General features: G+C 46.8%; 1 protein-coding gene across 1 annotated transcript in view; it reads right to left on the bottom strand.

Annotated features, from left to right (window-relative positions):
- Window positions 1-8,628: 8,628 nt before the first annotated feature.
- The window catches only part of GNA13 (G protein subunit alpha 13), a 44,752-nt gene continuing 29,646 nt past the window's right edge, over window positions 8,629-23,734 (bottom strand). Inside the window, exons 3-4 of the mRNA XM_045489519.1 lie at window positions 20,215-20,265; window positions 8,629-14,196 (exon numbers count right to left, since the gene is read on the bottom strand). Coding sequence (XP_045345475.1) covers window positions 13,624-14,196; window positions 20,215-20,265 — 624 coding nt within the window. The 3' untranslated portion in view covers window positions 8,629-13,623. The remainder of the gene's footprint in view (window positions 14,197-20,214; window positions 20,266-23,734) is intronic.

Below are 23,734 nucleotides of genomic sequence, written 5' to 3'. Positions count from 1 at the left end.
AAGTGCACACGTACTTTGCTTACAGATCCTTTTTAAAAAATTTATTTTTTCAGAGAGAGAGAGAGAGAGAGAGAGAGCACGCATATGCACGAGAATGGGAGAGAGGGGCAGAGGGAGAGAGAGAATCTTAAGCAGCCTCCACACTCAGTGCAGGGCCTGACTTGGGGCTTGATCCCAGAATCCTGGGATCATGACCTGAGCCAAAATCAAGAGTCAGACATTCAACCGACTGAGCCACCCAGGCGCCCCCAGACCCTTTTAACATAAGGTTTAATTAATACAAGATGGCCCTCCCTCCGACCCCAAACCAAATGTCAACACAACTCCTTTCTCAGGGACTTCCAGTTCAAGAATCACCTCTGGATGGCCAGGGTAATATTACAGCGGAGAATTTCATACACTGGTTTCTGGGTTCTTTGAAGGGCAAATTGTTAAGGTGAAAAAAGAAAGAGGAAGATGAGAGAGAAGAAGGAAGACAAAGAAGTTGAAGGGAGTACAAGAGAAAAATGAAGATAAAATCAAAATTTTTCAAAAGACAAAAATAATAATAGCTACCCCCAATTCCAATTCCATGCCCGACCCTGCCGTGTTTCTGCATTTGATGTTTAATAACAAACTTACTGCAGTAGGTGTGATAGCCAGTGCCCAGAAAGGCTAAGTCATTTGCTTGAAGGCACACAGCTCAGTAAGAGCAGTCTGGATTTGAATCCAAGCACGTCTTGCTTCCAAGATCACACTCTTCATCAGTCACAGAAGCGCCCCGTGGTCGTTCCTTAAACAACCGTACAAAATAAAAGGAAACCGCAGCCTGCCAATTCTCTAGGAGAGCCATCACTGGGATTTGAAAGCTTGAGTGAAAACAACGTAACGAGCCCGTCCTGTGCTGAAATTGGCAGTTTGGACCTCCTGCATCAGTGGGCGAAGAGGCCATTACAGAAATGGATCACACACAGGCTGGTGAGAGCACACAGCCCCTTGGGGCTTCGCCGTAAGGAGGCCACTCGCGGGTTGAGGCTGAGATGAAAAGCATCTTGATGTCATGGATTTGGCCTAACTCAGCCCTCCATGCATTCTGGTGCGGACCCCGGTCACGTGTAGGCTTTGAAGCTGTTTTTAATACTTACACCACCACCCCAACAAGGCCATGATGTCTTTCTCCTTTATAGCTTTTTATTAAGAAAAATTTCAACTTACACAAAATTTGCAAGAACAGCACAATGAACAATTAATAGCTTGCCATTGGCTTTGCCTGTCCGGCTGCTCTCCGACCGTCTCTCAGGGAGAGTTCTTGCTGCTACCCCTGCTCGTAAGCTCCACCAGGCCCCATGGCCTTTGCACATGCTGTACCCTCTGCCTAGGACTCCCTATGACTTATTCATCTTTTATCATAGCCTTTCATATTTTTGTCTCCCCTATTGGACAGCAGCCTTCTTGGGGTGGGGGCAGGGGAGATGTTTCTCCTTCTTACTTCTTTTTTTTTTAATTATTTATTTATTTATTTATTTTTTATTTTTTTTTCAACGTTTATTTATTTTTGGGACAGAGAGAGACAGAGCATGAACGGGGGAGGGGCAGAGAGAGAGGGAGACACAGAATCGGAAACAGGCTCCAGGCTCTGAGCCATCAGCCCAGAGCCCGACGCGGGGCTCGAACTCACGGACCGCGAGATCGTGACCTGGCTGAAGTCGGACGCTTAACCGACTGCGCCACCCAGGCGCCCCTCTCCTTCTTACTTCTAATGCCTAAAAAGGCTGCTCAGTGAGGGAGCTTTCTCACCCCTATGTTGTTCCAGCCAGCGAGCCAGCCAGCAGACAGCCTTTCCCACCGTTATGTCTGGGTGTATGTAAGTCACCTTGGAAGGCTCAGCCCAAATGCCTTCTCTTCCACAAAAGTGTCCCAGATTCCATCTCAATGGAAGGAACTGCCTTTCTCTGAAGGCACACAGCAATTAATCTAGCCCTCTCGGGTGGTATTTCTTACTGTATATCTTGCTTTGATCACTTATGCACATATAGTTTCTCTCCCACTAGACCGTAAGCATCTTAAATTCCATTCCATAAGTGGTTCTCAGTGTGTTCACAGAGTTATGTGGCCATTACTGTAATTTAATTTGAGAACAGTATCATCACCCTTGCCCCCCCCCCCCCCAGAAGCCCATATCCATCAGCAGCCCTCTCCGCTTCCCCGCTTCTCCTAAGCGACCACCAATTTATGTTCTGTGTCCATACATTTGCCTATTCTGGATATTTCCTGCAAATGGAATTATAGAATATGATTATAAAGATGAAGACTGGTGTGTCTGACTTCTTTAACTTAACATAATGTTTTCGAGGTTCATCTATCTTGCAGCCTGTATAAATACATAAACGTTTATTTATTTTGAGAGAGGGAGAGAGAGAGAGAAAGAGTGGGGGGCAGAGAGAGAAAGGCTGGGGGGGGGTAGAGAGAGAGAGAGAGGGAGAGAGAGGATCCCAAGTTGGCTCCACGCTTCGCATAGAACCCAACACGGGTGTCTGTCTTACAACCGTGAGATCACGACCTGAGCCAAAATCAAGAGTTGGAGACTTAACCGACTGAGCCACCCGGGCGCCCCTATTCATTTTATTACATAATATTTCAAGGTACGGATATGCCACATTTTATCAATCCATCATTTGTGGGGCATTTGGGTTGTTTCCACTTTTTATCTATTATAAATAATGCTGCTAGTAAACATTCATATACACATTTTTATATGGAGGTAGGTTTTCATTTCTTTTTGGTCTGTACCTAGGACTGTAATTGCTGGATCATATGGTAACTCTATATTTAACATTTTGAGGAACGGGGCGCCTGGGGAGCTTAGTCGGTTAAGCATCTGATTTCGGCTCAGGTCATGATCTCGTGGTTCATGGGTTTGAGCCCTGCATCGGGCTCTGTGCTGATGGCTCAGAGCCTGGAGCCTGCTTCAGATTCTGTGTCTCCCTCTCTCTGCCCCTCCCTCGCTCATGCTCGGTCTCTCTCTCTCTCTCAAAAATAAAGAAACATTAGCATTTTGAGGAACAGACACACTACTTTCCAAAGGGGCTACATATGGTTTTACCATCCCACAAGCAATTTATGTGGGTTACAATTTCTCTATATCCCCACCAACACTTATGTCCATTTTTTAAAACTCTAGCCATCCTAATAGGTGTGAGGTAGTATCTTGCTGTGGCTTTGATTTCTATTTCCCTGATGACTAATAATGTTGAGTAGCTTTGGGGCACCTGGGTGGCTCAGTTGGTTAAGTATCCGACTCTTGATTTCAGCTCAGGTCACGTTCTCACTGTGTGAGTTTGAGCCCTGCATCAGGCCTGCTTGGGATTCTCTCTCCCTCCCTCTGCTCCTCCCCCACCTGTGCTCTGTCTGGCTCAAAATAAATAAACGTAAAAAAAAGAATTTTTTTTTTTTTTAAACGCCGAGCATCTTTTCATGTGCTTACTGAAATCTCAAATCCTTACTTGGACGTTGCTACAAAAACCTTGGTTACTTAAGGATGGTGCTGAAGACAGATATCAAGTCACTGGTGGATAAAAAAAACTTGAGGTTTGGTAGCCAAGTGTTCTTTCTGGGAGCCGCTCATGGATAGGTTTGAGCTGGATTTTGTAAACAGTCATGAGGACATCCTTGGACATCAACCCTATATTGCTAGAGAATGTCCCTGGACACACAAAACTAATTTTAAAAGCCCCCCAAATCTAGGAACACGAGAAAAACCAAAGCTTCATTTTACAATGCAGCAATAAAATCACTGTTATTTTTTATTACTAAATGGGTAAAATTATTTACGATCAGGTTTTGAGATATCTTCCCCAAACTGAGAATTATTCATGCGCGATCAGTGATCCGCACAATATGGGGGGATCCGTTTTAGACCTTCCTGTTTTGTTCTCTGGTGCCTCAGCCAGTGTGGTTCAACTCTCACAACAACATGGAAAGCAGAGATACCGGATTCATGAGAACGTTGGAAAATTTCGAAAAGAAGCGCTGGTGTCTGGGAGAAAAAGTTAGGTCCGAAACGATCTGATTTGTGAGCCTTTGAAAACGAAGGGGTGTCATCCTCGCTGCTGGTGTTCGCGTCTCCAGTTTGGGTGAGAAGTTGACGTGGAAAGATACAGGCAGGCGCTCAATGAAATACGCAAGTATTTAACACAATGATCTTTGGGGCTTATGCTAATGACGTGTTACTAAATCATATGCGGGGAAAACTGACTAGGCAGAAATGTCAAAACTATTTACGGTAGTTGTGATAGCGTGGTAAGATTAGGGGCGGTTTTTCACCAAGAGTTTTTTTGTAGTAGATGAAAAAAAAAAATCATACCAAAAAAGGTGGCAAACAGAAGCTGATCAGAAACTGCAGCATCCTTATCTCTGCACTGATCGCCGAAAAAAGAGGTTCTTCTTGGGGGGGGGGGGGGAGCAGAAAATCAAGCTGGATTCAAGCCAATTTTGATAACATTTTGGTGACTGTTGAGAGAGCTGAAGGTCTGTGTCCCCCCCTCCCCCAACCGCCAGCCAATTCGCAGGTAATCAGGTCATGGGGGGGGGGGGGGAGCCCCGACGAATGGAAATTAGAAAAAGGGGCAAAAGCTAGTTTTTTTCTGCCAAAGTGAAGCCAGCAGTCTGCAAACCAGAGGAGGGCCCTCCCCAGAAACCCCCAGCACGCTTGCACCCTGATCTCAGACTTCAGTCTCCAGAATTGTGAGCAGCCCCTTTTGTTGTTGTTGTTGTCTTTTGTAAGCCACCGTCTGTGGCACTTTTCATAGCAGGCTGAACTATGACAGCGGCCAGGATACGAACGAATCTGAAAGTATCCATTGAGGGCTGGAGAATGCCAGGTCCTAACTTCTGGTAACTCGGGAGGACGAACACACTCGAGTATCTGTGGCCTGCTGTGGGTAAATTCCCCGCGAGGACAGAGTGCAGGGAGAACAAGAACAAAACACTGGGGTTTTTTCAAAACCTGTTGAGTTACCCTTAGCGCCTTTCAAGGCTGTTTTTCCCCTTGGCTAGTCCCCCTCTTTACTTTTTTGTTTTGAGGAAAAAAATAAAGAATTTATCATAGGAACTTTGTACAATAGAGCATAACACTATATGCTTCTATAAACAATTTTTGTTACGTGCTGGAATCTTCGAGAAGGCTTTCAAGAATCCGAATGTAGGAAAGAACTGGAGGCCATTAGCTCAACCTCCTGATGTCTCAGATCAGTAGTAGTCTAACCAGGTCACTCCTGCAACTAGAGACAGCCAACTCGGGGGGCCTCTTCCTCATAGTCCGGCTTTCCCTCAGGCTCCTGTGACAGCTTGATTGCATCCGAGTCTCCTGAGAAGGGGGACTCTGTGTTGGTGACTCTTAGGAACAGTCAGATGTGTACAACGACGGGAACTCGGGGAGCTTAGCAAGAGCGTGAGCTCATGTCACAATCAGCAGAGGATCGGAGATGGGAACAGAAATAGCTCTAAAATAAGGCAGAAGGCTTGACGCGCCCTGAGGCAGGAATGAGGTGGGAGAGGGACACAAAGGAAGAAAATTGGGCTGGGTCGTGGGGTGGATGGCAAGCCAGCAATCTTCTTCCCAGACGAGCTGGAAGATGAGTAGGATCTGGCCTGGGGGGCAAAGTGAACCAGAGAGGGGGCGCGCGGGAAAGGGCTCGCTAGTGTAGGTGGGTGAAGGCTGCTGGAAGGGAAGATTGGTCGGCGGGGGGCGCTGACGCTAGATGTCCTGAGTGTTGGGCAGGGGGGTTGAACGTGATTTTGTTGTGTGCACTTTAGAAAGGGTTATGCTGTACGGGATGCCTGTGTTAAATTGGTGGTGCTCTTTATTTCCATAAAGCTGGGCATCCAGCCCTTACCTGGAATGTATCCCCCATGACACCGATTCATAGCATCTTTCCCCAAACTGTAGCCCGCTGCACACAAGCCAGGATTACACCTACAAAATTAACTTTAATATGTGGTGTCACCAATATTGTTCAGCCACGGGTGCTCTTATGCAGGATAACGTTTCGACGAACTCGTTCTGGTGTTAAAATAAAGCGAGTTAAATCCCACGAGGTTTGCAAGAATTGGGATTTTCCCTGTAGAATAATAAAAGAGTGAAACAAACATATATATACTTTTTTGCTCCCAAGGTCAGCTGTCTGACCTTGGGTTTCATCTTCTGAGCATGTTCTCTCTCTTCTGTGGTGTCTGAACTGAAAATCAAACCTCAGTCTGATGATGCGGTGTGCTTAATCACAAAAGAACGACGGGGGTACCGGGGTGGCTCAGCCGGTTGAGCGTCTGTCTTCCGCTCAGGTCATGATCTCACGGTTCGTAAGTTCGAGCCCCTGCGTTGGGCTCTGTACTGATGGCTCAGAGCCTGGAGCCTGCCTCTGATTCTGTCTCCCTCTCTCTCTGCCCCTCCCCCGCTCAGGCTCTCTCAAAAATAAACAAACATTCAAAAAATTTACAAAAAAAAAAGAAGGTTCAACCTTTAAAAAGACTTTGCTGCTTACATTTTCCTATCATGTACTTTCGTGGGGAAAAGAAAAACCAACACACTCCTCCACTCAGTATAAATGTTAATTCTGGACACAACTTCCCTTAGTATTCTTTTGGCCAACAGAGAAGCTTCACACAGCCGCCTTGAATAGTTAGTTTGTATCGAATCCTTGTTTGAGCCTTTTGTTGTCTCCTGTACTTGAAAAGGGACCCTTGTGAAATACAGCTGCACAGTGTTTTCGTAGATACTCCATGCTGCCACGACAATACTGTATTTCAGTTGCCCCACTAATTTCTGAGGAAAAAAATACAGTCTATTTTAAAACACGGTCCGCGGTCGTTAGTTTTTTGAGGATTTGCCAAATTTCCCGTCACCAAAACAAACCTCTGGTTGAACCTATAAACTCTTGAGTTTCCTGCATTCTTGCAACCAGAGTCTCTTTTTTCTCTTGCAACAACCCACACTGTGGGCAACGGAACAGGTCATTTTGAGACCGTCTCGTGCCAATTAACCATGACGGTGCTAAAACATTTCACCAGACGACAGCTGGACTTTTAGCCATTTCCTTTGACAAAGGAATATTCTCTTTTTCCAACGACAGCATAAAAAATGTGTGTGTGTGTGTGTGTGTGTTTAAAGACTTCTTTTGGGGATCCAAACGCTCACATGAGTTTAGTTTCAATTTTAAAAGATCTTAAATCTCTGAAAGCAAGCCTTTAACGACCTGTTTCCAAGGTACAGATCTGTAGAGATTTGTAGATATTTAAGTCCAAATTTCTCGATCTCAGTTTTTCTTGGAACCAACGGTGAAACTTCACGTTAAAGGTGAGACCTTAGAACAGAGTTTTCATTTGCCACTAAGGCCGGGAGCCGACCAGTGTGGGGGTACAGCCACGGCCACTGAACCTTTCTTGATATCTGCTTCACAAGTCCTATTGTGGGGAAGTACGTGCTCAGTTTGCAATACATGCCACTTCAGAAAAGGCAGGAACATGCCAGAAGTTATTTAACAACTTCTAATTTCGCTGATGTTGCAAAGAGAAAAGATGAGTGTTATGCTTGGATAGGATTTGATGAGAACAGCACTTTGCCTCTGCGGCCCCCAGCACACATGACCGAGCGTAATCGTGAGAAACACATCAGGAAGATCCCGGGAGAGGGGCGATCTGCAACACACCTGACCCGTGTCCCTTCTCAAACCTGCCACGGTCATCGAAAACAAGGAAAGCCTGAGAACCTGTCATCGCCGAGAGGAGCCAGAGGAGAGACCCGAATGCAAGTGGTAGCGCGGATGCCTTCGGGAGCCGAGAGGGACATCAGGGAAAAACTAAGGAGATCTGAATGAAGGGTGGGGCTTCAGTTAATAACAAAGTATAAGTATAAAGATTCATTGTGACGAATGTACCAGACGAAGGCAGGCAAGATGTGCGTTGCGGCGACTACGTAAAGCGTGTGGAACACCGGGGAACTCCACCACGGCTGACATTCGTCTGTAAATCACAATCTAAAGAAAAAGGAGTGGTGAACGTGTGGGTTTGTTTTTAAAACACCATTTCAATTACAACAGACCGAAGGGCATTATTCCCGCAGGTGGGACAAACTCCTGAAATGCCCTAGTGCACTTGAAGGGGCCTTAAGGGGAGGGGCGCCTGGGTGGTTCCATCGGTGAAGTGTCTGACTTTGGCTCAGGTCACGATCCCACTGTTGGGACCCAGCACTGGGCTCTATGCTGAGAGCTCAGAGCCTGGAGCTTCGGATTCTGTGCCTCCCTCTCTCTCCCTTTGCCCCTCCCCCACTTGTGCTATCAAAGACAAACAAACATGAACCAAACAAACAAACAGATCTTAAGGGGAGTGGAGAGGCCAACGAGTGGTCCCCATCTCACCATTCCCATGTGCAAACATGCTAAGTGTCTGGGAACTTCCTTGATGAAGCCCACATCTCCATCTTTAAAGGTCGGGAAAAACGGACAGATTACGAAGGAAGGCAAAATATGGTTGGAGATCTGCCGAGAGAGACTTTACGGGCTTTCGGTGACTATGCTCTGGCTTTCACACTTTACGTGTCTGCTTTACACTTTACGTTTAGCAAACTGTTGGTTTAAATAACATCGTAGTATCGAATAGTTTATAAATGTTTATTAAGTGTCAGTAATTTTTACAAAGCGAATATTAATAGCACGAGGCAAAGTTTTTGCAAAGTATGTACAAAAGTAAAAAGCCTTAATGACTAGCAACTCATTTTATAAAATCAAACCATCCTTTCCACTTTCAGACCTCCTTTAGAAATAATTTATTGCCAATCCCTGAACTAAAGCACTGACAGAAAAAAATTTACAACAACAGTATCAGATAATGTGCTTATTAGTTCCTGGAAAGTTATAAAAAGATATAATACGTATAAAAAATCCCAAGCCACAAATACTTTTATACAAAGCTAATACAAATCATGTTTTGTTGGGTACAGGATCTGTGAGGTTGTTACAAAATATACTTTTTGATAAGGCTTCTTGTGGTAAATGAGCTCTCATCACGGTGGAGTACAGAAAAGCCATTTGAAACATTTTGCCGTTCTGCCTTCAAGTAAGAGGTGAGGCTGGTTGTGCTGTTACATATACATCCCGAGAATTCACCCCTTCCTGCTCCCTCTGTGTTTCCCCCTTGGTACCATCGAATAGACGTTACTGAGGACAAAGGTATCACTTATTATTGCAAGAGACATCATCAACAAGCTTTCTGAATACAAACCCAAATCAGATACCAAGTAGCTAGCATATTTCTGTCACGACACCCACAGACTGAAAGGTGCTGCATGGTGGGTCCTTGCATACTTCGATCCATCTGGAAATTTTTATCATTATCAACAGCAGATCTGGATAGATTCCAAAACCTCCCACCAACCGAGAAGATACTGCCCCATCCTCAACTCTTTTTTGTTTCATCTGAGCTCTGGCGTGCGAGGTCAGATGGTTTAGACCTGGATGCCACAAGAATGCACACGTTGACTTCAATGCTAACTATACATTCAAGTAAAGACACAAGAATGATAGTGGTACAAACACTGCCCTTCACATGATGTTACTAATCACTTACCGGCCTAAGGCTAACATTGCCTTGATGGGACTTGAAAAAGCCATAAAGTCCAACCCGTTTCAAGTGTTCAGGCTTAGACTTACACTTCAATCTCTAGCATAAACTCATTAAACCCTAACCTCGTACCATGAAATAATGGGTATTATACCGTCTGCCGTATTTGGAATGTGGAGACTCATTACGGCCCCCCCCCCCCCCCCCCCCCCCCCCCCCCCCCCCCCCCCAGCTCTCATCCATTCCCCGCTTCCTTGAGTTTATTGGGCTGGAAGGCCAGCCTGTTTCCTGTCAAGAAAGGAAAATCAGTCCCTGTACAGGCAGCAGCACAACGGGAAAATGACAGGAAAGCGACACAAGGTGACCCCTGGACTAAGTCAAACTTTGAACTGAAAAAGACACAGGCAAAACTTCTGCTCTTGATTCCTTAAATAAAACTAAAAGCAGTAAAAAGGTTAACAGAGTGTCTTTCTCTAGATTTATTGGGGAGTTTGTTACAAATGTTCGACTAAGCTTTACAGACATGATTTCATGGATTTCAAACAAGAAATTCAGAGTTAACACTGATATTTAGCCTTCTTATTACATACACAGAAATGACATTGCTACAAATTGCAATGGAGAGAACCTTGTTTCAGATGGCTTGGTTTGGGGTTTTGTCTAAATATATCATTACATAATGAAAGCACCAATTTGAGGCCTTCTCAAATAGTGACTGGAATCTCAGGACAGAACAGAACAGAACTTGGTAACTTTATTCTTCACATAAATAAGGCATAACCGGTTATGTGGACTAATGCTGAAAATACATCTTATCAAAAGCATAAATACAAGTATTTGGGGTTACGCCGGAGGTTAAGATTTACTCATTCTCTCTTACGGGGGGAAAAAAAAAAAAAAAAAGAGCCCACGATTTCTGCGGCGTCCAAACTGACACTTCGAATCATTTCTGGTATCTGCGTACTCTCAACTTCCTTCTGCTTTAAACCAGCCACCGTCACCGGGTGCAGGAGGACTGCCCCAGACAACCCCGCTTGAGAGATCGCCCAGAGGATCTTCACTATGTGAAATACCCACCGGGGCGACTTCCAAGAAAACGAAACAAAAACGGAGGATCTTGTTCATTCCACATCACCTTCTTTGGCCGTGGCTGCCATCTCGCCACCCAAGTGCCTTTTCCAGACAGTAACACTCGAGCGAACACTTCCGATTCATACGCTATTTGGCAGAAAGCAGCGATTCGGGTTATCAAAAAATAACATTTAAGTGGCAGGGGCAAGCCTTCAATGAGGTGGCTCTTCGGAAAACATGTGACAAAACCTTTTCCCTATAAAAATCAAGGCCCAGATGCGTGGTGCTCTTTGACTTATAAGGCAACTCTGCTCTACATTTCTTCGAGGCCAAGGAGGACACTTGTGTGACATTTTCAAGAATTAAAGGACAAGACATTCAGATTCAAAGAACACAACATAATAGAGGATCAGGCACATCTTATTGTAAATCATAACCAGTAAGACTTTGAAAAGCCAACACACCAAACAACTGCTCTGAGAAACTCGGCGCGCTGAAAGCTACGAGCACCCTTTCGTTTGGTCCTGAATTTCACCTCCTCCTTCGCACAGCGGTGTTTCCAAAGGACCCAGTTTTCACAATACAGGTAGGAGACTCCTTCCGATGGTTTTCAAAAGGGTGGACCAAAGCCTTCAGACTGAGCCTCGCACTTCCTCTGTCTCAACAAGCGTGCCATTCAATACAAGTGATCTGCTGCCTCAGGATACGGCCTAGGTTTCGCTTTAAAAGAACGTCGAGACATCGGAGGCGGCACATCAGGAAGGAGAGCTCGAGAACTCACAGGTACAGAAAATAATACCATTACGTACGAGGCGTTCTGACACTGCTTGGAGGCAGTCAAAAGGGGGTCAGCGGGGGACTCGTCAGGCAACGGGCCTGCTCTGCGTGCAGGTCGTCAATATTCAACAGAACGGAATAAACAAGACCGACTTGCCTCTTCTACAGGGAACGAACTCGAGCCTCCACTGGAGGCCAATGGTTTTGGCCAGGCCAGGGGACCATCTGCAAAATTCACACACAGACTCTCCAGCAAGAAGTCCCAATGTTACTGTGCACACATTCGGATACTCACTAGCACTGAGCTTGAATCCTAATTCTGTGAACTGGGACACCACGCTCTTCTCGGCAAGAAGCACCGGCTGCAGAAGGACTCAAACGCGCGTGGACTGTATACCGTGACCACCCGCACGAGGACGCAGGGCTGCGTGTCTGTGGCTCGCGCATCACCGAGGCACGGAAACAGCGAGGCTACCGCAGGTAGAACGGTGCCGGAAGCGCAGGAAAGGTCAGGAACGGTACGAGCAACCCCTGGTTCGCTCCCTGCAGAGCCCTATTCTCCCGCCAGACGGCAGACGGACCAAGAGCCGCGGCCTCGGAAAGGCCGCGTGAGCCGTCATGCTGACCCATCTCGCAAGGACCTTCTAGGCAACGGAATACCTGAGAACACAGCTCTACAGTAAAGTGGCAGATATCACAGTCTTAATCACAATTTTCAGGAAAAGGCGAAAAGCTGCTGGACTCTGCAAACGGCCACCGGCCGCGGGCACCTGTCTCTCTAGTCCCGGTCGCATGCCACACAACCGGCCAGGCGGTGTCCTCAGGACACCAGCCAGCCTGCAGAGCTCATGATGATCAGACCCGTCATCACGAGCCGCTTCAGGGGTGCGCCCACGGGTCGGTGAGGGGCGAGGAGAGGTCACATGGGATCCTCTTTCGGTGTGAACTGAAGAAATTACTATTTATTCTTAGAAGCAGCCTTAAAACATTCCAAATGTACCTCAGTAAAGCTAGAAGTTCATAAGCAATAACGAGACAAGCATGTACGTGCTGCGTCTTTCAGAGAGCCACCGAGAATGAACAGGAGTCTCAGATCATGCCTTCTTGAGTAGCTTGACAGGAAAACTCTGCCCTTGGCAAGCTGCCAAATAAACAAAACCTCCCATGAGCGCCAGGCTGGAGCTGATGGGAACAGGCAGGAGAGCAAAAGAAAAGATGTCTGTGACGGCCCCAACAGCTCTTCTCTACAGCGAGGACCCGAATCCTGGGACAGGACGTCAAAGTCCGAGAAGTAAAAGCACAGAATGTCCTGGAGAGGCTCTGTTTATCTAGAAAGCTCCCTTATCAAGTTACTTGCCATTTTCAGTTGCTGCTTGGCCAGAACGTTTCACATATGGCACATTTATTACATGAGATTTAAACATGAAAAGGGCAAATTATATTTCACTCGTTGCTTTGGATCAAGACACTATGTAAGGCATTTGCTTGCTCCCCGCCCCCTGCCCCGTACCATTCGTGAACTTTCGTTAGCATCAGAGCAGGAATCCTTATGTAAACTTTAAAACACTAAGTAAGAACATTACCTTGAGAAACCACAGAAATTTTAAAATGAAACAACTGTTGGGTATACAAGCAATTAAAAACACACGAAGGCTAAATCTGCGTGCATCTACAGAATGCCAGTCCTTAGATCCAACTTTTTTCCAACAGGTCACCTTTCAAACAGGTCGCCGTGAGGCTCGGCACAGGTGTCGCTGCCGTGGGCAGGGCAGATAAAAAGGGGTCTTGCTTGTTTGAGAACCGGCTATTCTTAACCTCATCCCGAGAAACAGTCAAGGGCACCTTCTCTACTTGGCACTACAGGAGAACTCGGCTGGAAGAGGGGGAGAAGCTAAAGGCTGACCTGTACCTAGGAAGACACTCGGCAGGGAACCACACCCCCCTCAAGCGGAAGCCACAGTGAAACAGATCAAAGGCTGAACTCCGACAGGGATCGGCGTGTGCTATTCGGCAGCTTTGCGCCACAAACCAAGGTCCGCAGGGAGGACGACTAAGGTTTCCCAGAAGTTAAACTCAGAATCAAGACTCTTCTAATTCCTGCTGTAAACTGCTATGTTAAGAAACAAAACACACAGAAAACAATCAAAGGGACACAAGGGATGAAACCAGCCAGTCTTCTGCACGTCACTGCAGCATGAGCTGCTTGAGGTTGTCATGAAGAATAGTATCCTTGACGTCGCGGAAAACCAGGCGGATGTTCTCCGTGTTGATCGCGGTGGTGAAGTGGTGGTACAGGGGCTTCTGCTGCTGGTCCCGCCGCTTGTTCCGGAAACATTCCACCAGGAATTTTTGGACGTCTCTTAAGCAGTGGGGATCCCCTTCAAATTCTAAGAAATAGTCTTTGATGCTCACAATCCGCACCTTCTCCTCAAGCAAATCTGTCTTGTTTAAGAAAAGGATTATGGAGACGTTGCTGAAAACCCGGTTGTTGACGATCGTTTCGAAAATGTTCAGAGACTCTGTCAGGCGATTGGTCAGTCGATCTTCCATAAGCACCTGGTCGAATTCACTTGAGGACACAAGGAAAAGTATCGACGTCACGCTGTCAAAGCACTCAAACCACCGCTTTCTTTCTGACCTCTGACCACCTACATCAACCATTTTGAAAGGAACATTTTTAATTTCAAAGTCGTACTCGTGAATGCCTTTGGTGGGTCTTCTGGCAAGCAGAATATCTTGCTGTGATGGGATGTAATCCTGGAAAAGAAGACAACGCTTTAGACTCGGGAACCCAGAAGGAATGAGAGTTTCTAACGTACTGCTGCCTGGTCGAGGGAGTGGATATGCAGACCAACTTGCCTTCTGGAGGACTTCTGGCTGCCTTCCTCCAAGCATCAGCACGACTAGTCTCATCACAAAGCGCCAAGGTAGAGTAAACTGTTACCGAACGGAGACTGGTTCACAATACGCTGCAAACGAGCAGCGCGGACTATTTTGTTCAGCCCCGCTATTCTGGCAGACTTAGGTCCTCCCGACCCGCGGCCTTCACCCCCCGCCCGCCTCTGTGCCTCTGCCTTTAGTACCAGCCCTCACCGCCCCCCCACCCCAACCTTCCTGCGCACGCGCCCGCCTGTCCACCTGCTCCTCCGCGGAAAGCAGTGAGGGCTGAAACGCCAATTTGTGCGGGTCACTTCCCAGTGCGGGGTTCTGCCCGCCTTGCTCTAGCTCATTCCAGATGCTCCCTTACTAAGGGACTAAGAACGTGACTAAGAACGCTGACACGGGCCACTCCGCGTTAGGACTGCGGCCACACCACGCGCGTGGACAGAACTTGCCTAGCACAGCTAATACACTGAATTCGCCCTGGGTCACCTCCTGGGTTTGCTTCCAGGGTCCCGCCACGCAGCTGGGTCCCAGTGACAGCGCCCCTGCCTGTCATACGAAGGAGACCACACCCGGCCCACCTGCCTTAAAGAGACGGCTTGCGCAAAGACGGAAGGGGAACGGGACCAGGCAGCCTGCAACCCCTACAGGAAGCTGCTTGTCTCGCGAGTCCCCGACTACCCCTGATGACGTCCTTCCTGACGCACTAGAACTGGTTCTTTCTTCTCAAACTAGCGTTTTTCCAGAACTCTGACGTAGCTCTTTGGCGACACTGAACAGGAGAGCTCTTGAATGTTCGTTGTCAGGGTCAAACTGTTTTGTTTTGTTTTTTTTAAGTTGAGGCAGGATTTTATTATTTTATTTTATTTTATTTTATTTTATTTTATTTTATTTTATTTTATTTTATTTTGTTTTGTTTTATTTTATTTTGTTTTGTTTTGTTTTTTTAAGTTGAGGCAAGATTTTAAAACAGTGCTAATTGTCACGATGCTGTATTTTATGCTTTTCCAAATAGCGTAATATAATTTTGAAATTTCGTCACAATGTGAATAGTTATCTCCTCAAAACGGTACAATGGAGTTAAGAATAAAAAAAAAAAAAAAAAGCAGGCGGTTCTTGGTTATCCGTAATCCACACCGTTTAGGACACGACTCTGGGGCCTTCATAAACAATGTCGGCGTTTCCAGGTTCCCTTTCAGCTTCTGTTCACATATCCACTACTTTCCTTATAACCAGCACATCCACACAATTTTCAGCCTGCCCTACTTTCTGGCTTAACATTTGATCATGAACGGTTACATGTGCTGATACAGCTGTATTTCATTCTACTTTTATTTTTTTGTTTTGTTTTCAGTTGTATTTCATTTTAAAGCAGTATAAATATACCAACTGGATTAATGGTCTGTAATTTACATAAACATTCTCCTACTAGTGCTCGTTAAGGTTGTTTCTCCAGTTTTTTGCTTTAACACAAATTTTGCAATTAAAACTCTCCCACATGTACTTTTTTTCTTCCTTTCTGGACTATTTCCTGAGATAAAATAACCAGGAATAAGCTTAGGAGGTCAAAGATTATGAACATTTTGGTGACCCTGGACACTCAAAGCCTAACTGCTTTCCAGAAACAGGGTACAAATTTACCGCGTGTGCCCGTGCCAGCTGCCTCAGAAACACGCCAGCCGTGGGGTGCTGGGGTGGCTCAGTCATTAAACAACCAACTCGATTTTGGCTCGGGTCGTGGTCTCACGGTTTGTGAGTTCGAGCCCTGCACTGGGCTCTGCACTGACACTGCAGAGCCTGCTTGGGCTTCTGTCTCCCTCTCTCCCTCCCCTGCGTGCTCTCTCTCTCTAAATAAATTTAAAAAATAGGGGCGCCTGGGTGGCGCAGTTGGTTAAGCGTCCGACTTCAGCCAGGTCACGATCTCGCGGTCCGTGAGTTCGAGCCCCGCGTCGGGCTCTGGGCTGATGGCTCAGAGCCTGGAGCCTGTTTCCGATTCTGTGTCTCCCTCTCTCTCTGCCCCTCCCCCATTCATGCTCTGTCTCTCTCTGTCCCAAAAATAAATAAACGTTGAAAAAAAAATTTTTTTTAATAAAATAAAATAAATAAACTTAAAAGAAAGAGAGAAAGAAAGAAATTAAGAAAGAAAGAAAGAAAGAAAGAAAGAAAGAAAGAAAGAAAGAAAGACACCAGTCCTAAGGTGTTTTGTTTTTTTAAACTTCTAAGTCTACAGAAATGAAAAGTTCTTTACTACTGCCTCACTTGGAAGCTCAGAATCTAGTCAGGAAGCTAAAAGCTAATTCCTATGACGCCTCCAGACCAGGACAATGCGATCAAGTGCTAAGTGGCCTGGCAGAGTGACAGCGATTACAACTGTGAGTTCCAGAGCCCGCGCTTCACACACGAGCCGTGTGGCCCTGGGCAGGTCACCGAATCCTGCTGTGTCTCCACATCCTCACTGGTGAGATACGGGTCATATGGTTCACAGGGGGCCTCGAGGACTAAGTGAGTTGACCGTGCGGGGCACCCAGTCCAGCTGTTCTGCTGCGCCTCCCGCCAGCATTGCTGGGCAGAGAGGGAATCCAGAAGGCTGGGACCGCCAGACAAACTCCCGTCAGGTGGCCCGCGTCTCACGTCTAAAAGCTCACTGCTCACTGCGCTTGGTCATCTACTCGCGCGCGCACATACATACACACACACACACACACACACACACACACACACACAATCAGAAAACTCATTCTCTCCCCCGCCGACCCCTCTGCACCACCAGCACGCTTTCCTACCTGCTTCCTGCCCCCCCGCCCACGACCTCAGAGTTCTTCTAGCCCCCCTGTCACCGTGGACTCTGCTCTAGCATCACCGATTCTATTTCCAATCCTGTTTCTCCTTATTTCCGCCATCCCCCATTTTTTCACCTCCTCCGGTGTGGATTGCTATCTCTCCACTGAATCTCTCTCCCTGCCCTGAATGCCTCGCACCTCTTGGATCCGTCCCTACACCGCTCAGACCAACCCCCCGGCACGGTGACTTCAGAACTTACGGTGAGGTTCTTCACTGCATCCGGTCCACACTTTGGTGACTGGCTTTCACGACCCTCTTTACTCCTGGCTTTTCTGGAACCAGCAGGCTCTCTTCTACATTGTCCAGGCTTACCACAGAGCTGAGATCAAGATCTGCCCAAAGCTGCACACCCTGAGACCATTCCACGACCATCCACTTGCACAAGTGCAGCTGCAAGAACGATGCATCCAAACCCCAGCTAATGCCTTCTAGGAATCTGTTTTTATAAGTCAGAGCCAAGACTGTCACGTGTCCTTTGCCAGACGGATGTGCCTCCTAAAATTAAACACACCCAGCTGTCTCCCATCTTGGGGGGCCGCAACTCCTCTTCTAAGTCCGCCTCCCCCTTCAGACAGTTCAGATTCATATACTCTTACGGCCCAGCTCCAGCCTCTCCGGTCAAAACACCTCTGTCTGTTCTAGGAACTAATATGATCTTCATGATCGGTACCATTTAATTGTCCTCTGCGTGGTTTTATGTATGCTGTAATTCTGTCTCTGACTAGAACGAGTTTCCTACAATCAGGGATCAAAGAGCAAAACAGCCAACACCGAGCACTTCCTACATGGAAGGCACTGTTCCCAATACCTTACCGAGCACTACGGACTGAACTATGTCCCCCCAAAGTTCACACGCTGGAGCCCTAACACCAAAGTGGTTGTACTCTGGGACAGCGCTTGTAGGACACGAGCAGGGATAAATGAAGTCCTAGGGAAGGGTCTCGATCACATAGTCTTGGCGGTCTTGGAAGAAGAGTTAAGAGATCCCTGTCTGTCCACGTGTATGTGCTGAGTAAAAGCCACGTGAAGAAGCCACAGAGAGAAGGCCACAGTCTGCAAGCCAGGAAAAGTCCTCACCGGAGAATGACCACGCTGGCCCCTTGATCTGAGACTACCAGCCTCCAGGACTGTGAGAAGTAAATGTCTGCTGTTAAGCCACCCGGTCTATGGTATTCTGTCTCAGCACAATGAGCAGACTAAGACACAGGGTTTATTTCACGTAACCATCCCATAACCCCGTGAGGTCAGGTCTCGTACGATGCCCATGACATCAAGAAATTCGGGTTTAGAGATGCCTCTGCTCACACAGAGACAGGCTGTGGGGAGCTGGGATGGGGACCCAGGTGGTCTGGCTGCAGAGCCACGTCCTGGACTCTGTGCTGTTCCACCTCCCAGAGGGTCAAGGGGCGCACGGCTGGGCTTCAGCACCCCTGGTACTTCAGAGACGGAGAAGCAAATGCAACCCGGTGACGAGTCTGACACGCCAGGATGAATGGCCAGCCTGCAGCCCAGCCAGCTTTGTCCTCCCTCCTTTACACCGACCTACTTACTGATCGCAGCGCCTTTTCCGGTTTACTCCAGATGTGGCCTCGGAACTGTTCTCAACCTAAGACTCTGAGCAGCTAGTACAAAGGGGCCTACGGCCGTGCATTCAGAAGTTATTTGTTGAGTGCCTGCTGTATGCCAGGCATTGTCACTAGGCATCAGGAACTCAACTCTTCACCATCAAGAGATGAGATCCTTGCCCTTATGGCAAGAGGTGCAGGTAGAAGACAAGCAAACACAGAAATAACCAACTGTAGAGAGAGCAAAGATCTGAAAAAAGCAAGGGCTGAAACTGAATACAAGACGAGGGACCTACTTTGAATGCTGCGCTCAAGGAAAGCTGATCTGAAAAGGCAAACTGAGAAGAGCAGGTCAAATCAGCACCGTCTGGTTTGGAAAACATGCGGTAACTCTTAAAAATTAGTTTCCCTGCTAAGGCTCTCTCCGTTTGGCCTACATGTAACTTTTTTAAGGCTTACATTCTCACCAGATGGAAAAGAGACCACGAAATCAAGCCTTACTACGCAGACTCATACAGAGATTCCCGGCTTCTGGAACACATGTGTCCAGGAGACAGGCAAGAGAAAAACAAATGGACTTCAGGGCAGACAAGTACGATCTGGCAAAATCCAAAATAAGAGGATGCAAAATTTATCTTGCAAAAAGAAGGCGCATTTTCGCATGTCCTAGATACATTAGTATGCCACTTTCCTACCTGCAGCGGGTTTTTCATTGCGTGTGTTCTTTCAGTTTTACTTTGAAAGGTAACCTCAAAGAACCCACGAGACTGTACTACAACATATTAGAGAAATTTGCTTTGAAGAGGAGGCCAAGAACGCTGCCGTAAGTCCAGCAGGTGCCAATGACTGTGGGGCCATGGCCTTCAGACGTTTTCCGAGCGGCGGCAACCTGTCTTCCAGGGAAGTCTCTGGCGTGAGACCGGCACAGAGGACAGAGCAGACGCCCCGCCCGCAGCAGGCCCGGGAGCCACAGCCAGCCACGGTGCCAGCTGAGAGGAAAATCAGAAACTCTCCTTCCCAGGGGGACTCCTTCTCCTGCTCGGTGGTCTCTTCAGCCGGCCTTCAGAATCCAGCCCTCCCACACTGTAACTCAACGCAAAGCGCTTCCAAGCTGAAAAATACCGTTTGCTGAAAGGTTTTGAAATCAGTCAAACAACCCACCGTGTCCCGTTTCTGCTTACACACACACACACACACACACACACACACACACACACACAGACAATGAAGTAGAATAGATACTGTGCAATCTCATTTTCAAACATAAACTTTCTCTAAACAGTTTTATGTTCACGAACTAGAGGACAGGCCATTCTTCAGGGAAATGGCAGCGATCTGGATCACAGAGGGAGACAAAATGAAGCTGGAACAGTCCAAAAGCTGCCGCCAGGATGAAGGAAGAAGCAAACAGCTCGATACATAATTTTTCTAAACTTCCTAATAACCTATTGCTTTCAGACAGCAATAAACATAAACAAAAACTTACTGCTTCTCCAAGTTTATCCAAGTTATCCAGGAAATATTTTACGGATTCACCCTAAAACAAGAAAAAAATAAATAGTTATTAGGGCTTAGAAATGGAAGATTTTGTTACAACAGTTTATATTAAACTGTCTGGCTGCACACTTAATCCAAACATACTTTGTTTAGTCACAAAATTCAGAGTGAACAACTAACCCCACCGAAACCATACACAACGTCTACTTCTGGCCGAGTGTGGTAGCCTGGTTAGCTTCACAAATGCCTTCCCTGAGCGGCACCCAGTGACCTTCAGCGTGGACGGCACTGCATGGATGCTTACTGATAGAACTATCTGCGTATCCAAAGGGAAGATGCAATTAAAAGGTGAAAACGGCTTTTGAGATAAACGTACTACTACAGTTTAAGTGTCTGCATTTCTTCCCTCTTACGTTTATACCAATGGTGGTTATCTTTAGTGTCACGAGCAAACCAGAGATGAGGTGAGAACACCGTAAAATCTTTTGGTGACAGGCACTTGCTTGGACAGACATGCCTTGCTCTAGAAGGTTCTGAAAACTGCTGCAGGCTTCATGTCTCCATCAGGTCTCTTCCGGAGTGTTCGCTCAGCCTACTCTCTCCGAGCCCAGATTTCTACTAGAGCTCCAGTCAATTTCCAACACCTAAACTGTATGAGTATACATTCTTAAGAGGAAATACCTGAACAGAGGACAGACAGCTAAGAAGAGGGGAGCCATTTGGGACAAGAAGGGCTCTTTCTCCCAGGATGCTCTCCCTGGGCACAGCACCCACCCTGCCCATGACTGCTTCCACAAGTTCCAGAAGGCAGTGCTTCTGTGATGTTTAGAGGTAATCACCTGAAGATCCTAGTTGACTAGAAGTTCTGATTTGGAAAGGGGAAGGGGGAGAGGTGGGCGGGGGGGGGCGGGACGGGCAACCAACCAATAGTTTCTACAATTCAGGTGATTTCTGGGACATCGAGTTACAGGCCTGAAAGCAGCAATTTTCCATTTTTTTTTTTGGTTTCAGAATCCCTTTACATATCTTAAGACTCTTGAGGATCTTCTTCATGTGGGTAATAGCTATTAATATTTGTATTAGGAAGTAAAATTGAGAAATTTTTAAACTATTTAAAAATTCCTTTAGGGGCTCCTGGGTGCCTAGTCGGTTGGGTGTCTGACTCTTGATCTCGTGGTTCATGGGATCGAGCTTCATGTCAGGCTCTGAGATGGTGGAGGGGAGCCTGCTTGGGATTCTCTCTCTCTCTCTCTCTCTCTCTCTCTGCCCTTCTCTCGCTCGCATGCTCCCTTTTTCTCAAAATAAGTAAACTTAAAAAAAAACAAATGAATAGAAATTCCTTAAAGAATACTGATAATAAACCCATTCGTTGTACGCTAACATATTTTAGTACGGCTCATAAAAGACAGTGAGACGTTCATTTGCTTCTGCATTTGCACCTGCTACTACAGGTTGTTCCGGCTGAGTATATACATAAAGCTTGGCCTTTCACAAAAATGTAGCTGGAAAAGGGAGTATTTTAATCAAATATTTTCAGATAATTAAATTTTTGCTACTATACCAAAACTTGACAAGTGGTAGTTTTTAAAAGCGTTAGTTCACTGTGTTACATGAAAATTCATTGGCTTATACTGCATTTAGAATGGATCTTTGACCCACCCGCTATTTTGTGATGCCAGGCACTAGTCACAGGGAAGATGGCGGGCAGCTAAGTAACAGATCTTCCAAAGTCGGCATGCCTCCTTACACAATGTTAAGAAAATCATAGTCATTAGGACCTCCTCCATCTCATCAGAAGCCTCACGTACTGGGAAGCTGACAAGCTCACAGTGGTGGGCCAAAACAAGTTTTCCTCAATTTTGATTTTCACTTCAAAGCTCAAGTTTTATCAATGGCAGCAAATACTCCCCCTTCTTTTCCTTGAGGTGACAGGCTAACTTCATGTATTTTCTAAAACATGTATTTTCTGTCCAGTGCCCAAGTCTGAGCAAGTTGATGGTTTTCTCGAGTCAAATGGCATTCCGTGAAAAATACGGTTAGTTCAGCGCCCGGTCCAACGAGCTGCAGAAGTGCTTTTCACCTACTTCCGTGCCTCCACCCGCCTCCCGCTCTGTCGTACAGAGGTGTGCGCTCTTAGGTGGAGATTTTTTTTTGGGGGGGGGGGGGAGACGGAGAGTGTGAGCAGGGGAGTGGCAGAGAGAGGGAGAGAGAGACTCCCAAGCAGGCTCTGCACTGTCAGCATGGAGCCTGATACCGGGATCGAACTCGCAAAACCGTGAGATCACGACCTGAGCCGGAATCAAGAGTCGGATGCTCAACTGACTGAGCCACCCGGGCACCCCTCAAAGGCTGAGATTAAAAACAATAATTTTTCATGCTCCATTAAGGCTCATCTTAAATGAAACTGGTGTGTGTGTGTCTGTGTGTGTGTGTGTGTGTGTGTGTGTGTGTGTGTGAAATAGCAGCTGCGTGGTGGTAAGAATACCACTTTTGTTTGGAGCCAACGTGTGGATCCGTGCTAAGGCGCTGGCTCTTCACAGCCACTGCCGCTCTTCCTCGGCCACGGGTGCAAGTGGGAACGCAGGGGGAAGGGAGGCGACGTCCTGGTGTCGTCGTAAAGAGTGCCGACTCGAGGACGCCCCCGGAGGTCTGTGGACCCCACCTGGACAATCGCCGCCTTCGTGTGCGCCACCAGCAAGTACATGGGTGTGTGCTTGTGGGAGGGGTGGTGGTGTGGGGGAGTGTCTGGCTGATCTCCTCATGATTTTAAGCAGTGACAGACGATTTTGCTTTTTTCTGCACCTTGCACAGCACTGACAGCACCTAAAGATGACTTTTAGGGGCGCCTGGGTGGCTCAGTCGGGCTCCGTGCCGTCAGCGCAGAGCCTGGGGCCTGCTTTGGATTCTGTGTCTCCCTCTCTCTCTGTCCCCCCCACCCCCCTCTCTCTCACCAAAATAAACATCAAAAAAAAAAAAAAAATGATTTTTAGGAGACAGGAAAAAAATCTTCAAGGAATTCATTTCAGATCAATGAAGAGATTATCTGGACAAACCCGTATGGATATTTTGCATTATATCACAAATTTTAATGTAATATATAAGCCAAAGGGAATCTGGGCTTAATCTATAAATAACATCAATATCCACATATAGGACTCTTCGTACAACCCAAAAGTATTTATTTTTTTATTTATTATTTTTATTTTTTAATGTTTATTTTTGAGAGAGACAGAGAGGGAGAGAGAGAGGGGGGCAGGGGAGGGGCAGGGAGAGAGGGAGACAGGATCTGAAGCGGGCTCCACACTGACAGCAGAGAGCCCGATGTGGGGCTCAAACTCATGAATGGTGAGATCACAAGCTGAGCTGAAATCAGACGCTTGACTGACTGAGCCACCCAGAGGACCCACCAAAAGTATTTTAAAAGTCAAATTCAAACAGATAATAACAATTCCGTTATACTGAAGTAGAGCCTCTTGGACAAATACAATAAAAGAGAAGTCACTCTGTTT

Source organism: Leopardus geoffroyi, chromosome E1 (assembly GCF_018350155.1).
Source record: "Leopardus geoffroyi isolate Oge1 chromosome E1, O.geoffroyi_Oge1_pat1.0, whole genome shotgun sequence".
Taxonomy (NCBI): domain Eukaryota; kingdom Metazoa; phylum Chordata; class Mammalia; order Carnivora; family Felidae; genus Leopardus; species Leopardus geoffroyi.
Note: the sequence above shows the minus strand (reverse complement) of the source record. Positions and strands in the feature narration are given on the sequence as shown.